Below are 16237 nucleotides of genomic sequence, written 5' to 3' on the forward strand. Positions count from 1 at the left end.
CGTGCGCGCGTCCGCTCACTGAAACATGTTCACGCAACGACTGATGAGCTCACATACAAAAATAGAGGTTGTCCAGTCAGCTCGACAACTCGATGTACGGTAACACAAAAGCATCCACCTGCGAACCAAAGCAACGAAAAGAAAAAAAGAAACAACCAGGAAAAAGAAAAGTTGTTAAAATATTAGCTTTATCCTTCTGAACCCCGCAAAGAAAGAAAAGAAGTAAGACCTCTCACTCGGTCTGAAAACACGTCGACAGAATTCTGTGATGGAGAGAAGAGCCGCGAGCAGAGAGAGAGAAAGATTATCAGCGCGACACGAACCGAACGACGACCTGAAACGAAAGCGGGACGAAACCATACGAAACACCACTAGGTAGATATCTTTTTTTGTTGTTTTGTTTTGTTTGTTTGTTTTGTTTTTTTTCCCGTCGAGCGAAGAGAATGAAAAAGGAGGAAACGTCCGTCGCTTGTCACGGTCCAGATGAGAGGTTCAAACTGCATCTGAGTGCACTTAAGGCAGGTAGGCGACTCCAACGCTGTCTGAGTGTGTGTCTGAGTGTGTGTGTGTGTGTGTGTGTGTGTGTGTGTGTGTGTCCACATGGTTTGACCACACAGAAGGAGAGAAGATGGAGAGAGAGAGAGAGAATGGTGAGAGTTCCTGTTGCGTCCGTCCGTCTCTCCAGATTTCTTTGTCACACACAAAAATAGATTTTCTTCTTCTTCTTCTTGTTCCCCAGCACAGACTGAACTTAAAGCACTTCAACAAAAACAAAAACAAAACCACAGCATTGCAGCTCGTCAAATAGAACATCTCTGAATACATTCACAAAGGTTTTTTGTTTTTTTTGTCTCAACGGTAAAGTTTTTGGGGGGAAATCGTCCTGCGACCGAAGTCCACGCCCCCTCGATATGAGTCACTATTAAGGAGCACTTAACAGTGTGTCTGAAAAACATGACGGACATAGAAGCCTTTTGAAAACACTATAATGTATTTCGTATTATGCATTTTATTTATCAAAATAAGGATTCAATATATATATTTATATATGAAGCATTTTAAAAGCGGGAGGAGTCTCTTTTTCGCTGTGAGTGAACCGGTGGGCCGATGCCGCGGGGAGCGGAGACGGAGCGACTTCCTGTCGCTCTGTCGTGTTAAAACAAACAAAAACATGCTCACGGACGAGTTGTACAGTTTGTGTACAATCAATATCAATTTCTGAACAAAGTCAATCCGCCTCGCAGGCGGTCGTTCCTCGCGCTGGAGATTCAGCGACGTTCCCTCTTTCCTTTCCTTCACGTGCACTGAAATGGAAAAAAAACCTCGACTCGGCCTTCCTTCCTTCCTTCCTTCCTTCCTTCCTTCTTTCCCGCCGCCGCCGCCGCATCTCAGTGCACGTGGAGGAGGACGAGGAGAAAAGACGGAGCTCTAACTGAGGCCCCGCCCTCATCACTGCGCCTCCTCGTGCTCCTCGCTGATGCACTGCTCCCACGGGTGCTTCCCGCCCTGCTCCTCCCGGTGGCCGTGGGGCGAGTGGAAGATCCTGCGCGGCAGCGGGATGGGGATGGGCTGAGGCGGCAGGTCCTCCTCCGGGATGCAGCCCTCCCTCAGGTAGGGCTTGGGCGGCACGGCGGGCGCCTGGGGCCGGCGGTACGGGATGTGGTGCGGGCCGTGGGCGGGGCCGTGGTGGTGGTGCGACGGCGGCGGCGGCATCCCCGGCGGCGCCGGCCCGTGGGAGTGGCCGTCCAGCCCCGGGTGTGCGTGGGCGTGAGGGTGCGGGTGGTTGTGCGGGTGCGAGGAGGCGGGGCTGCGGTAGTGGAAGGGCCGCACGGGGTCCACGGGGTCGATCTCCGGCCCGCCGTAGTGGATGTGCAGGTACGGGGACGCCAGGTACTCGTCCGGCGGCGACCACAGGTGACTCGGCAGCGGCTCCAGCGCGTCGTTCCGGATGGGGCCCGGGTCCGGGTACTGGCCCCCGAAGTTGCTCTCGCTCAGGGAGGAGACGCCGCTGCTGGCGCTGCCGGACAGCGTGGAGTTGCTGCCGCCCAGCGCCGACTGAGGGCTGGTGGGGGAGCCGGGGATCGGGTGGAGGGGAGACTGGAGAGAGAAGAGAGAGAAGAGAGAGAGAGTCATCTCCACCCTTCACATGGGGAAGTACAAGCAGCGGATAAAAAGAGCAACCACTTCATCCTTCTGTCCGCAATTCAGACAGCGAGGCCTTTGAAGACGGCTTTGTAATTATGAGAGAAACAAAATGTGTGCGTGTGTGTGTGTGTCTACACTCGTGTGTGTGTGCAACAAAGGGACTGTGAGTGGGAGCTGACAACTTGGGAAGTGGGAGCTTCTGTGAAAAACAGGGTTACCATGACAAAAAGACTGAAAAAATATCAGATCGCAATTTCATCATGGCCTCTCGACGAGATATTCCAACGAGGAGAGTGAATTGCAGAAGCAGGAGGCAGAAAAGGCCAAATAATCTGATATTTAATGACTTTCACGACGTACCTTTCGAAGGGAGCGCACGGGCAGGGCGGGGGGAGGGTCGCTGTTCTGGTGGTGGAACGCATCACAGTGCATCAGGAAGTGTCCTGCGGAGGGAAAGTCGTACGGAGGGATGATTAATTCATACATCACCTTATAAGCTCTTAAAGAAAATCCTACGCCTCGAAGTGAGTGAGTGTGAAGTGAAAGAGGGGGACGTACCTGGTGGGAAGGACCTGGGGGGGACAGGTGGCATGATCACACCTCCAGTGGAAGCTGGCATGTAGGACACCTGCTCCCTGTTCTCTCCATCCAGACTCCAGCTGCTGGGAGCGTTTGGGAACGCTGGAAAGAAAAACACCGGGTCTGAAACGTGAAGCTGAGGGTCTTGAAGCTGCATTCTCTCTCCTGACCACCAGGGGGAGACTCCTCTGGTTGTATAGAAGTCTATGCTTCATGTGTTAAAGCTGCATTCTCTCTCCTGACCACCAGGGGGCGACTCCTCTGGTTGTATAGAAGTCTATGCTTCATGTCTTAAAGCTGCATTCTCTCTCCTGACCACCAGGGGTGACTCCTCTGGTTGTATAGAAGTCTATGCTTCATGTGTTAAAGCTGCATTCTCTCTTCTGACCACCAGGGGGCGACTCCTCTGGTTGTATAGAAGTCTACGCTTCATGTGTTAAAGCTGCATTCTCCCTCCTGACCACCAGGGGGCGACTCCTCTGGTTGTATAAAAGGCTATGCTTCATGTGTTAAAGCTGCATTCTCTCTCCTGACCACCAGGGGGCGACTCCTCTGGTTGTATAGAAGTCTATGCTTCATGTGTTAAAGCTGCATTCTCTCTCCTGACCACCAGGGGGCGACTCCTCTGGTTGTATAGAAGTCTATGCTTCATGTCTTAAAGCTGCATTCTCTCTCCTGACCACCGGGGGCGACTCCTCTGGTTGTATAGAAGTCTATGCCTCATGTGTTAAAGCTGCATTCTCTCTCCTGACCACCAGGGGGCGACTCCTCTGGTTGTATAGAAGTCTATGCTTCATGTGTTAAAGCTGCATTCTCTCTCCTGACCACCAGGGGGAGACTCCTCTGGTTGTATAGAAGTCTATGCTTCATGTGTTAAAGCTGCATTCTCTCTCCTGACCACCAGGGGGCGACTCCTCTGGTTGTATAGAAGTCTATATAAATGACTCTACTTCTCTCTTGATGTATTCCCTCAGTAAACATTGTCAACATGAGTTTATGTCTCAATCTCTAGTTTCTAGTCTTCTTCTATACAGCGTGATGTTCATTTAGTACATTATAGTCGTGAATAAGACAAGACCAAAAAGCCAAGATGGCGGCAGTGGAAACTCTGGCCGACGTCCTGTTTCATTACCTTTCTCTGGTAGGCTCATGTGCGGGTCACAGGGCTTACAGGGGCTGATCTGCTGAAGTAAGGCACGCTGCATGTGGTTGTTCTGTAACGCAGAGCGCATCGTTTAGTCTCACATGAACATCTAAACGCCCCCGTCGATGGTGAAGTAGCTCGGTCCCACCTGTCCGTTCTCCGCCACGTTGTAGTACATGGAGCTGTTGACCCTCTCGCGGTGGGACGGCAGCAGTATCATCACCTCTCGGTTGTGTTTCGCCTTATCGGGCAGAGACGGAGATCCTGGAGAAGAAAAATAAAATAAAAGTGAAAACATTGAGCGTTCCTGCCGGCAGCGGCCTCATTACGTGGTTCTACAAATGTCTCGGGTTCCTGCTACACACAATTCACAAGACATCCACGACAGGTATTTTCAGGCGGTTTTCTTACTTACCTCTGGCGCTCGAGGGAGCCGAGTTAATAATCTGGGAAGAGTTGGAGCGGATGGAGCTCAGGCTGGAGGAGGAGGGGCTCGGCTGCAAGAACAAGCGTGTTTTTAATACAAGGAAAAGTCTTTAAGGAGAAATAAAACACCCCGTTCTCTCAGAGGAAAACCTTGTTTCTGTATTTTTTTTAATAAAGTGTATGTGCGGGAATGAAATGCAGTTACAGCAGAAATGTTGAAAGTCACCAGAAGCAATGAGACGAGCAGTTTTTACACGTTTTTACAGCTTGAAACCGTGTTCTCATGAAGTGCGACGCAAATTCATACCATTCCCGATTGAGGTTAATCGTTACCGGAGGGACTTTTGTTTGCTCCAGGATATAGTCTGTGCCGTGCAGGTGATCAACTTCCCGGTGACCTCGCGGTCTCACCTGCATGTGCGACGCCTCCTCGGCGTGCTCCCCCATCAGCCCGTCCGTCATGATGACCAGGTTCCCCGCCTCGCTCGACGTGTGGGACGACAGGGAGGAGGACGAGTGGCGGATCGAACCCTGAAGGTTCAGAGGGCTGCGGAACGGAGACGACGAGAATGTACATCACTTATCTATTTGTGTATATATATTTATATATATATATATAAATATAAAAATATCCATCCATCCATCCATTTATATGTAATATCAAAGCTTTTTCTCTCTCTCCCCTTTGTCCCAGAATACGTTTTCGTGTGCCAGTGTTTATTATTTCGACGTGTGCTGTGCTGTAATAGCATTGCGGCATTTTGCCCCAATGCATGCTGGGATATGCTTCAGCCTCAGGTGACCCAGAACTGAACGTTCAGTTTAGAAAATGGAATGACGAGACGTAATCGTTCTTTCAGGGTCAATTCTGGGTTGAGCTTAAAGATGCCTGTGTGTGTGTGTGTGTGTGTGTGTGTGTGTGTGTGTCACCTGTGTCTGTGTAGGAGGCGGACGCTCTCGGGGCTCATGTGGCTGTGGGAGGAGAGGATGCCTCTGGGTGAGTTGACGCCCTGGCACCCCGCGGTGCCGAACCGATCCACGCCCGGCACGCCCTGCTGGGACCCGACCATATACTGCTCTGAATATTCACACTGCTCTCACGTGCGTGGAAACACGTGCATAAGCACACACACAAACACACACATGCACAGAAACAGACTCTCCCCAAATGCAGCAAAGTGCACTTTACATTCTAAAAAGTGTCTGAAACCCCATCATTTCTTAATTCTTCTATTTGAGAGAAATTGTCATGATTAGCATACAAATTATTGAGTTATGGTCAAAAACATGTGAGGTGGCAGTGACCTTTGACCCCAAACGTTTCTCAAGGTCAACCTTGTGTGCAAGTGGACCTTTGTGATAAATTTGTAGCAATTCGCTTAAGCTGCATTCTCTCTCCTGACCACCAGGAGGCGACTCCTCTGGTTGTATAGAAGTCTATGCTTCATGTGTTAAAGCTGCATTCTCTCTCCTGACCACCAGGGGGCGACTCCCCTGGTTGTATAGAAGTCCAAGCTTCATGTGTTGAAGCTGCATTCTCTCTCCTGACCACCATGAGGCGACTCCTCTGGTTGTATAGAAGTCTATGCTTCATGTGTTAAAGCTACATTCTCTCCTGACCACCAGGTGGCGACACCTCTGGTTGTATAGAAGTCTATGCTTCATGTGTTAAAGCTGCATTCTCTCTCCTGACCACCAGGGGGCGACTCCTCTGGTTGTATAGAAGTCTATGCTTCATGTGTTAAAGCTGCGTTCTGTCTCCTGACCACCAGGGGGCGACTCCTCTGGTTGTATAGAAGTCTATGCTTCATGTGTTAAAGCTGCATTCTCTCTCCTGACCACTATGAGGCGACTCCTCTGGTTGTATAGAAGTCTATGCTTCATGTGTTAAAGCTGCATTCTCTCTCCTGACCACCAGGGGGCGACTCCTCTGGTTGTATAGAAGTCCAAGCTTCATGTGTTGAAGCTGCATTCTCTCTCCTGACCACCATGAGGCGACTCCTCTGGTTGTATAGAAGTCTATGCTTCATGTGTTAAAGCTACATTCTCTCCTGACCACCAGGTGGCGACACCTCTGGTTGTATAGAAGTCTATGCTTCATGTGTTAAAGCTGCATTCTCTCTCCTGACCACCAGGGGGCGACTCCTCTGGTTGTATAGAAGTCTATGCTTCATGTGTTAAAGCTGCGTTCTGTCTCCTGACCACCAGGGGGCGACTCCTCTGGTTGTATAGAAGTCTATGCTTCATGTGTTAAAGCTGCATTCTCTCTCCTGACCACCAGGGGGCGACTCCTCTGGTTGTATAGAAGTCTACACTTTACGTGTTAAAGCTGCATTCTCTCTCCTGAACACCAGGGGGCGACTCCTCTGGTTGTATAGAAGTCTATGCTTCATGTGTTAAAGCTGCATTCTCTCTCCTGACCACCAGGGGGCGACTCCTCTGGTTGTATAGAAGTCTATGCTTCATGTGTTAAAGCTGCATTCTCTCTCCTGACCACCAGGGGGCGACTCCTCTGGTTGTATAGAAGTCTATGCTTCATGTGTTAAAGCTGCATTCTCTCTCCTGACCACCAGGGGGCGACTCCTCTGGTTGTATAGAAGTCTATGCCTTTTCGTCTAGACTTTTTTTTAAGTAATTAGCTCGAGGTGTCCCTGAGATATCCTGGAGACACGAGGTCGTAGTGCCCCGACCTTTGACCTCCAAAATCTATTGCAAGATCAGGCAGGCCCTACAGGAAATGATGCCGCTGAGCCTCGTGTGGAACTACTCACATGATGCAAACCCGTCCTCATCATGTGGAACTGGTCCACCAGCTTCTTGTGCAGGGGGCGCATCTCCGGGTGCACCAGCTTCTCGTGAACCGCCAGCCCCACGCCGAGAATGTGCACCTGTTGGCAGTGAAGAGAAAGAAAAGCACTGAGGAGGATGTTCACATGGACCACAATGGGACTTCATAGGAAGTGTGTCTGACCTGTTCCTGCATCAGATCCTTCAGGTGCGTGATCCTCTCCGTGTCCTCGGGGTGACTGCTGATGTAGTCCTTATCGAAGAAGGCCTGCGAGGGGAGGGGGGGAGAGATGAGGATCTCTCTCAACCAACGCCAATGAATTCATTTAACATTTTTTATAACATCCAACGTGATTCTGAGCAAGATTTGCCAAAAATGCCTCCTCGAGCGGTCCCTGAGTTTATCCACCTCCACGGTTCAGGAGCTTAACAACATCCCACACACTAATAACACACCATTCTGGAAAGGTTAGCACCTCAGGAATAAGAATCCACGGACAAAAATGACTGCAAATCAAAGCTTTGACATATTGAGAAGGTGTTTTAGTAAAAAAAAAAAAAAAACGTGTCGTTCGGTTTACTTGTTCTATGGGAAAACATTGTTGGATTTTTGCGTACTACGACTTTAAACCTTCAGGAGCTTCTGCTGGTGCTCTACGACCTGGATGCAGAAACATCCTTCAGGGAAGTTTCTGCCTTCAGAATAGTCCGCCGGCGAAAAAAACAGAAAAAGCTGCGGCCGTTTTGTGACTTTACAGGTAGAAATAGGAGTTTATAAGGACATGGATTGCTTTGTTAGATTCCCACAAGCCTCACGGTTACGTGGATGTGTTTGTTCGTGAAATCTTACTTTGCTGCAGCAAATTAGGTAAGTACTTACATTTCACAGTTTAAAGTTACATTCTCACAAGGGTTACAGTGTTGTAGCACTTCAAATGAAGTTAATAAACGTTGTGGGTGCGTCGCTACCTCCTGGTATCTGGCGATGCCCCCGTTCACGGCGGCGTCGATGACCCCGTTGAGGCACATGCTGAGCGGGTTGATGTTGCCGTGGAGCTGCCTGTGCTGGTACTGGCTGATCAGGGTCCGCAGCTCCTGGGTTTTATTCTCCACCACGTAGATGGCGTTCTCCAGCGGGCTCACCTCCATCTGGAAAAAAACAAACACGGGCGCCATGATGAGAGAAATTGTGTGACGTTAATGGCGGGGGGGAATCAGCTCGCGATAAACTAGCAATAAGCTAGCAATAAGCTAGCGTGCGGTTGGCGTGGTGTTTTTTGAGCCGCTCACCACTTCTCTGCGCTCCACCTCCGCCCAGCGGGAGATCCCGGGCAGCGGACGGGAGAGGATCAAGGTCGTCCTCTCGATCCACAGACTCTGTTGAACGTGCGGAGCAGAGAGAGCAGAGGTTACGCACACGGGGGAAAGCTGGCGTTTCAGTGTCGCATGTACATGTAGGTCAGCGCAGTGAAGGGCACAAATCCAGCTGTGGAAAAGTATTTATTTTATCGCCAAAGTACTTTTCGTACTATCTCTGTAATCTAATGAATGTGCATCCACCATTAACTCTAAAAGTTAGCTAGCAATAGTTTGTTAGCAGTAGTTAGGTGGCAATAGTTAGCTATCAGGAGTTAGGTGGGAATAGTTAGCTATCAGTAGTTAGGTGGCAATAGTTAGCTATCAGGAGTTAGCTAGCAATAGTTAGATGGCAATAATTAGATATCAGTAGTTAGGTGGCAATAGTTAGCTATCAGTAGTTAGGTGGCAATAGTTAGCTATCAGTAATTAGCTAGCAGTAGTTAGCTAGCAATAGTTAGGTGGCAGTAGTGTAGGTCACTGTGTCAGAGGAAGCTATGGGACAGTGTCATGTCTGTGAGCTGCTGGACGAGACACCAGAGAACGAGCAACAACGACACAATAAATGAGCAACAATGACACAATAACGCAGATTCTGACAAAACATGTGTCTCAACATGTGAAGATGTGTTGCTCTGCCTAACGATTACTCTGTTATTAACACATCTAAAGATTATGCTTTCCATTTGTCAACAAATGTATTAATTATTCTAAGATTCTCATTAATATAAAAGTGAATTTACCCTCATTTTATATTTGTATTGACTGGAACATTAGTTTGGGCCGTTTTCTCAGTCATACATGGCAGTTATAGAAAACTTAAAATATCCTCTCTCTCTCTTTATGTGCATGTTGTCCTCATCTCTCTCTCTCTCTCTCTCGCTCTCTCTCTCTCTCTCTCTCTTGGTGTATTCTGTGCAGACCTATTTTAGTGAAAGGTTTTTCCTTATCTGGGTGGAATGTTCAAGGAGAGATGATGATGTCATATGCTCTACTGAAAGGCACATGTGTGATATTGAGCTTTGCAAATAAAATGTACTTTACTTGACCGAGAGGAGCTGCGAGGCCTCTATCTCATGTTTCTATCTGGCGGGGCTTCTCATGCAGCACTAAACTGGGATGCAGAGAGGCACTGGGAGCGGCACTGCTGGCTCACCGTACCCTGAACTCGTTCTCGCGGTCCTTGGGCCCCTTGTGGAACGGCCTGTCATAGTGGAAGCGGCTGACGTTGTTGATGCGGTAGAAGCTCTTGATCCTCTCGGGCACGCGCTCCAGCTGAGGCACGTCGGAGATGTCCGACACCGGAGTCACCGCGTAGATCTGCAAGTCTGGAGGGGCCCGAGTGTCAAGGAAGTGACAGGCGGACGGACGGGCGTATCCACAGAGGAGGACGAGCGGGTTCAAATGCTTACGGAGCGTTTGCAACCTCGACGTTTCAGACAGTGTTCCTCTATTTCCAAAACATATATAAGTAATATATTCTGCTAGCGAATCGATCCAATGAAATGAACCGTCAACAATATTAATTAAGTCATTTATCAGGCAGAAAATAACAAATATTAATTAATTTTACCTCCTCAAAAGTTATGATTTATAACCACAACAGTCTTAATAGTAAATATAAATGTCATATGACTTCATAATAATAATATTTGTTGGTATTTAGCCTGGTGAGCCGAGCAGGATACACTGAGCGTCACTCTGCAGGATGGTGTCGTCGGGTTGGTTGGGATGCTGCATGGCGATGGCTTGCGGAAATTCCCCCAGCATCCTTTGCTGGAAGTCCTCAAGTCGTTCGTAGTCGTAACCGCGACAGACAAACTCCTTGTTCTGCAGAAAAACAGGGAAGACGATGGCTAGATTAATGCAAATGAAATTAAACGTTACATGAAAAGTATTTATTTCATCGTCTAAGTACTTGTAGTTCTATCTCTGTAACCTGATGAATGTGCGTCCACTATTAACTCAAATAATTAGCTCACAATAGTGAGTTAGCAATAGTTAGTTAGCAATAGTTAGCTAACAATAGTTAGCTAGCAATAGTTAGATACCAATAGTTAGTTAACAATAGTTAGCTAGCAATAGTTAGATACCAATAGTTAGCTAGAAATAGTTAGATACCAATAGTTAGGTGGCAATAGTTAGATAGTAATAGTTAGCTAATAGTAGTTATCTAGCAATAGTTAGCTAGCAGTAGTTAGCTAGCAATAGTTAGCTAGTAGTAGTTAGATAGCAATAGTTAGCTAGCAGTAGTTAAATGGCAATAATTAGCTAGCAGTAGTTAAGTGGCAATAGTTAGCTGGCAGTAGTTAGCTAGCAATAGTTAGCTAGCAGTAGTTAAGTGGCCATAGTTAGCTAGTAGTAGTTAGCTAGCAATAGTTAGCTAGTAGTAGTTAGCTAGCAATAGTTAGCTAGCAATAGTTAGCTAGTAGTAGCTGCTATTAGAAATGGTGACAGAAGTATAAAGCGTGACAATGTGTACACCTGCAGTAGGTTGTGGTGAAGAAATGGATCAAACTATTTGGGGAGCCTATTTTTTTACACTTAATTGATTTATTATTTGGTTTAGTTTGGTTAGGGTTAGGCGACATGCACACTGCCTACAGTAGGCTACATGTACACATATTACTTGACCCCAAATATCAAAACATGTATTTTATTTTAGATTACGTTAAAATGTAATACACTGCACTGAGCCATCAGTGTCTGATTTAATATAGAATATATACAATGCAGTGAATTAACTTACACTTATATAACTCTATTCTAGGGATTTTTAAATTGATGCTAATTAAAAATCTTTTGTAACCCCATTTAAAAACCAGCGTCCTAATCAATACAAATACATGATATTAAGTCTTTTTTTACTGCGCAAGAAACTGGGATTGGGATAAATAAGCCACGAAAATTAACTTATAGTTTATGATGATGCTTTACAAAAGTTCTGTTAAACGACGATGAGATTCGCGATATCGGTCACTGCCGCGTTCGACTTTAAGCGGCGGCGACGAAGACGAAGACGAAGACGAAGACGTTTACCCTGAGGAAGAACGGGAACTTCCTGCCGTAGAAGCCCATCCTGAAGAACTCCGGCTCGATCCGCTGCTGCTCGATGATGTTGTCGTAATACGCGGCCTCCATTTTCTGCCACAGAATAATGAAGACACGAGAAAAAGAGTCACGATGAATAATGGTCCAATCACACACACACACACACACACACAAACACACATTACTGAATGCTCTGCGTTTTCCGCTGATGAGTGTGTGTGCACACGGTTGATTAGGACACGTGTTGGATGCCGTGCCCACATACACACACACACACACACCGGGATGACAGCGACACAAGGGAGCCGAGGATGTCGCGTTCCAGCCTCACAGAGGAGTGTCTGTTTTTACTGGCTTTACTCACCCGGATCCAGCTGAGGCTCTGGTAATCGTATAACGTCTCGTACTGGAACGCCAGCTCCCGGCAGAGAGAGATGCCGTATTCCCAGCACTGCAAAGTCAGATAGAAATGAGATGAACGGAGGAAACGATTGAAGCTTAATTCATCCTGTACGATAAAGAGAAATCATTCGAGCGACCAACGAGACCGCTGACGGAGTTACACAGCGTCACCTTAAACATCAGGAGGATTTACCTCAGATACTGTGTCGTGCATACACACAGCTTTATTTTAATATAAAACAAACCTGTGTTCAAAGATGTCATCCCCAAACTAAAAAGGGTGTATCTCTGCAGCCAGTAGTGCTGTTTGAATAATGTAATGAATAATTGAATAATGTAAATGATGCAGCTGTAAAGTCACAACTCTAACCCCAAACGATAGCACAACATGTGAACATTCAGTAAGGTAGCAACAGTTAGCTAGCAGTAGTTAGCTTGCAATAGTTAGCCAGCAGTAGTTAGGTGGCAATAGTTAGCTAGCAGTAGTTAGCTTGCAATAGTTAGCTCGCAATAGTTAGCCAGCAGTAGTTAGGTGGCAATAGTTAGCTAGCAGTAGTTAGCTCGCAATAGTTAGCCAGCAGTAGTTAGGTGGCAATAGTTAGCAAGCAGTAGTTAGCTTGCAATAGTTAGCTAGCAGTAGTTAGGTGGCAATAGTTAGCTAGCAGCAGTTAGCTTGCAATAGTTAGCCAGCAGTAGTTAGGTGGCAATAGTTAGCTAGCAGTAGTTAGCTCGCAATAGTTAGCCAGCAGTAGTTAGGTGGCAATAGTTAGCAAGCAGTAGTTAGCTTGCAATAGTTAGCTAGCAGTAGTTAGGTGGCAATAGTTAGCTAGCAGCAGTTAGCGTGCAATAGTTAGCCAGCAGTAATTAGGAGGCAATAGTTAGGTGGCAATAGTTAGCTAGCAGTAGTTAGCTCGCAATAGTTAGCCAGCAGTAGTTAGCCAGCAGTAGTTAGGTGGCAGTAGTTAGCTAGCAGTGCTAACATTAATATGTGAACATTTAACATGTGAACATTGATTTTTAAAAGGTTGTTGCTTTCGGGGGGATCCACCGGTACAGACAGGTCATAGAAAGCAGAGATGACAGAGAGGTAATGACGGAGGCCACTTTTATTTCCCTCCAGAGTCCGGAGGGCTCGTCCTCTCCAAAAGCTCAGAGACCGGTCCGCTAATTTCATTTTGTTGAGAGAAAACGCAGCCGAGGAGCAACGATCCGGGATAGCAAATCACATTTGAGGAGCCGTGTGAGACCTGGCTGGTTTTACCGTCTGTGTCTCTGTTGTCTGGTGTTCAGTGTTTGCTTCACTGCAGAAAGCTCCTCTCTGGTATCAACCGAAGCAAGGACCATTATATTATGTAGTTTTGATAAAACAGTTGTGCTTATGCTAAGCGGAAAAGAGCTATTCAACCTGTATTGTGGTACTTCCTCAAGCATTTCAGTTTTTAAGCTACTTTATAGACTCTACTTTAATTGTTATCCCGCTATAGTTAAGATTTTATATGTAAACATGTAATAAGCTTGTTAAAAACATGAAATATGTAAAACTAGTCAGCAGTAAATATAGGAATATAAAATATAATGTACGTATAATGATGAAAATATGACAATCTTGGCTACTAGTTTCTTGCATGATATGCATTTTTGACATTAATTAAAGTAATTGCTGTAAAATTACTGTTGCACTTTTACTAAAGATAATGTTTTAATTTAAGGCTTTCACACTGCAGTATTGATGCTTTCACTGAAGTGTCATTTTTCATTTATTAATGTTATACTGTAGTATTTTAAGTAAAGTAAAAAAAAAAGCTCTACTCTCTAGTTTAGTGCATACAAATACAAATAAGTTTTGATGTAAAATCAAATTAAAACTTTGAGAAAGATCTTAAGAAACACTTCAGGATTCCGTCATTAACCCTAAAAGTTAACGAAGCAGCTGCAGCTGCAGACGAGAGGCAACATCGTAACAAAATAAATAAGAAATCCATCAAACTTTTTCCGATGCGACTTGTCCGACCTGCCGAAACCGCTCCGTTGCTCCAAAAAGATTGTTTCACGCTTTGAGGTCAGTCCTGACAGGAAGTGATGAGGCCGCTCCGCCACTATAAAACAGGAAGTGCTGAGGCCGCTCACCTTGCCCTTGTTGAAGTAGTGCAGGATCTTACGGCTCAGGTTCTCCTTCCGCTGCCACTCGCTCTGACACGGGTAGTGCAGGAAGTCCCTCAGGGGCCGGTCCTCCCACTGCAGCAGCTCCCAGTACAGCAGCAGGGTGAACGCCGCCTCTGTGGTCGGAGGAGAAACGAGGGTCAAAGGGTCAAAGGTCGTCCGCTGCATGAAGCTACAGACCTGGAACAGTTCGCACCGTCTGGCCGCGGCGGTGGATGTATTTTTTTTTATTTTTTTGGGAGCGTCTAGTTTCCGTGAAACAGATGGCGAGCGACACAAAGCGCAGCCGGCTGCCAAGAGGCATGCTGGGTATGTTTTGGTATATCGGAGGGCCAGAGGTGCAAAGTGCATGCGCACAGTTGGAACCACATCAGCTGCTCTCTGGAACCGCTTTCAGCTTTGACACAGAGATTGCCCACGAAATACATTTTAATTTGCACTTATTAACAGTCATACACATTGTGACTGATGCATTTTCATGACTTTAAACCACATTTATAATCATTTTAACCCAATTTCCATGACTTTAAACCAAATTTATAAGAATTTTAACCCAATTTCCATAACTTTAAACCAAATTTATAAGAATTTTAACCCAATTTCCATGACTTTAAACCAAATGTATATGCCTTTAACCACATATCCAAATGTATATGAATTTTAACCAAATTTCCATGACTTTTAACCAAATTTATATGTCATTCCTTTTATTTCCTTTTCCTTTTATGTGCACTATCATAAGCAGATATACCAGTAACACATATATGAAGTTATTATCTAATTTCCTAAGGGTTTCTGTTTATTATACCTTTTTAAATGATTCAAATAGGCTTTGTGGTTGAGGAGATTCAAACTTGTCACGTTGATATTGTTCTTTAGATATTTGACTAAAAACGAGAGCTGAGAGTCGACAAACCGCTTGACAGAAAGAGCTTCTTGTCATCGTCTTACGGCAAAACAGATCAAATATCTTTGTTTTTTTTTAGAGTTACTGGGAAACAAATGAACTATTACGTGATCATGACATCACCATGTGTCACTTTTCATTATTTTCTGACATTTAAATGAAGGTAATGAATAATGAAACCAGTCGTTAGTTGCAGTCGTGTCTCCATTTACTCCACAGTGTGAAACTAAAGACAAGCGAAGTCTCTTTTCTATGCTGAATTCACATAATGTTATGATTTTTAAACACACAATAACCACCGTGAGCAATCACGACTCACTCTGCAGAACAATGAAATGTGTTTCCAATTATCTCGCCAGCTGTTTGTGTGTTTTACGTAACCGATGGACGAGGCTGCGTTTGATTACTCCTGTTTGGCTCCGTGTACATGAACATAACGAGAAGAAAGAGAGAAACACATTCACGCGACGACTCACATGACCGAGCGTCGCATTAAAACACCACAATCACACAAAGAACAACGGATTTTGTCCTTTTCTAATATATAAAAGTCACAAGGAAAAAGAGTCTTCCTGTTAAAAACAGATCACATTAGTCTTTTTTTTTTGTCTCTATACACCGAATTATATTTTCATATCTCACGGGGGCATCAGGTCAAACCTCTTCTATTTACTTCTCATTATTTCTTTATTACCTTAAATATTCTGTTTGTTTCTGTTTGCTCTTGTCTTCCCGTTTGTGTTTTGTTGCGTCTGTTATTGTCTATTGTGTGAAGCGTCTTTGTGTACTTTGAAAAGCGCTATATAAGTTGAAACTATTATTATTATTATATGTGGTGGAGTTTTACCAGTTTTCATACGATGACGTCGCCACCAGACTCTCTCTTTTTGATTTGATGTATTTTTTTTTTTTACTCCAGCCAATTCAATTGCGAAAATTTGCATTTGCATTCGACTAAATACTGAATATCTCCTCAACTCCGAGGTCTATTTGAACCATCTAAAAAAGCTGTAATGTACAGAAAACCCTTGTGAACATAGATCATAAGTTCATATATGTGTCAGTGGTTTATTAGTTTATGATAGCACACGGAAAAGGGAAAAAAAATAATTAAAAAGTTGTTTTTTCGAATCATAACTATATTGATGAACGCTGGTCGTCAGGTTTAACGAGCTAGCGTAGCACGCTAACAACAGCTGTCCACATGCTTATGAATCACGCGCTTCTCCTCATTTATCCCACACGGTCGCTCCTCTGCTTGTTTGCGTTGTTAATATTTT

The 16237-nt window shown here is 45.5% G+C and overlaps 1 protein-coding gene across 4 annotated transcripts in view; it reads right to left on the minus strand.

The window, feature by feature from the left end:
* LOC137801212 (dedicator of cytokinesis protein 3-like) overlaps nucleotides 1–16237 on the minus strand; it is a 68075-nt gene that overhangs the window by 495 nt on the left and 51343 nt on the right. For 2 of the 4 annotated variants that reach the window (XM_068598655.1, XM_068598657.1), the window contains exons 38-54: nucleotides 14018–14166; nucleotides 11853–11939; nucleotides 11477–11581; nucleotides 10126–10267; nucleotides 9599–9765; nucleotides 8372–8458; nucleotides 8051–8230; nucleotides 7266–7349; nucleotides 7066–7182; nucleotides 5225–5367; nucleotides 4706–4841; nucleotides 4284–4365; nucleotides 4017–4132; nucleotides 3857–3938; nucleotides 2704–2826; nucleotides 2506–2588; nucleotides 1–2097 (exon numbers count right to left, since the gene is read on the minus strand). The exon at nucleotides 1–2097 is cut by the window's left edge and continues 495 nt beyond it. In XM_068598655.1, the coding sequence (XP_068454756.1) occupies nucleotides 1450–2097; nucleotides 2506–2588; nucleotides 2704–2826; nucleotides 3857–3938; nucleotides 4017–4132; nucleotides 4284–4365; nucleotides 4706–4841; nucleotides 5225–5367; nucleotides 7066–7182; nucleotides 7266–7349; nucleotides 8051–8230; nucleotides 8372–8458; nucleotides 9599–9765; nucleotides 10126–10267; nucleotides 11477–11581; nucleotides 11853–11939; nucleotides 14018–14166 (2531 nt within the window). In that variant the 3' untranslated portion in view covers nucleotides 1–1449. The remainder of the gene's footprint in view (nucleotides 2098–2505; nucleotides 2589–2703; nucleotides 2827–3856; nucleotides 3939–4016; nucleotides 4133–4283; nucleotides 4366–4705; nucleotides 4842–5224; nucleotides 5368–7065; nucleotides 7183–7265; nucleotides 7350–8050; nucleotides 8231–8371; nucleotides 8459–9598; nucleotides 9766–10125; nucleotides 10268–11476; nucleotides 11582–11852; nucleotides 11940–14017; nucleotides 14167–16237) is intronic. The other 2 variants (XM_068598656.1, XM_068598654.1) reach the window with 2 other exon arrangements.

The sequence above is a fragment of the Clinocottus analis genome, unplaced genomic scaffold (assembly GCF_023055335.1).
Source record: "Clinocottus analis isolate CAN_PGR_092001 unplaced genomic scaffold, fCliAna1.0.p SCAF_4, whole genome shotgun sequence".
NCBI lineage: Eukaryota > Metazoa > Chordata > Actinopteri > Perciformes > Cottidae > Clinocottus > Clinocottus analis.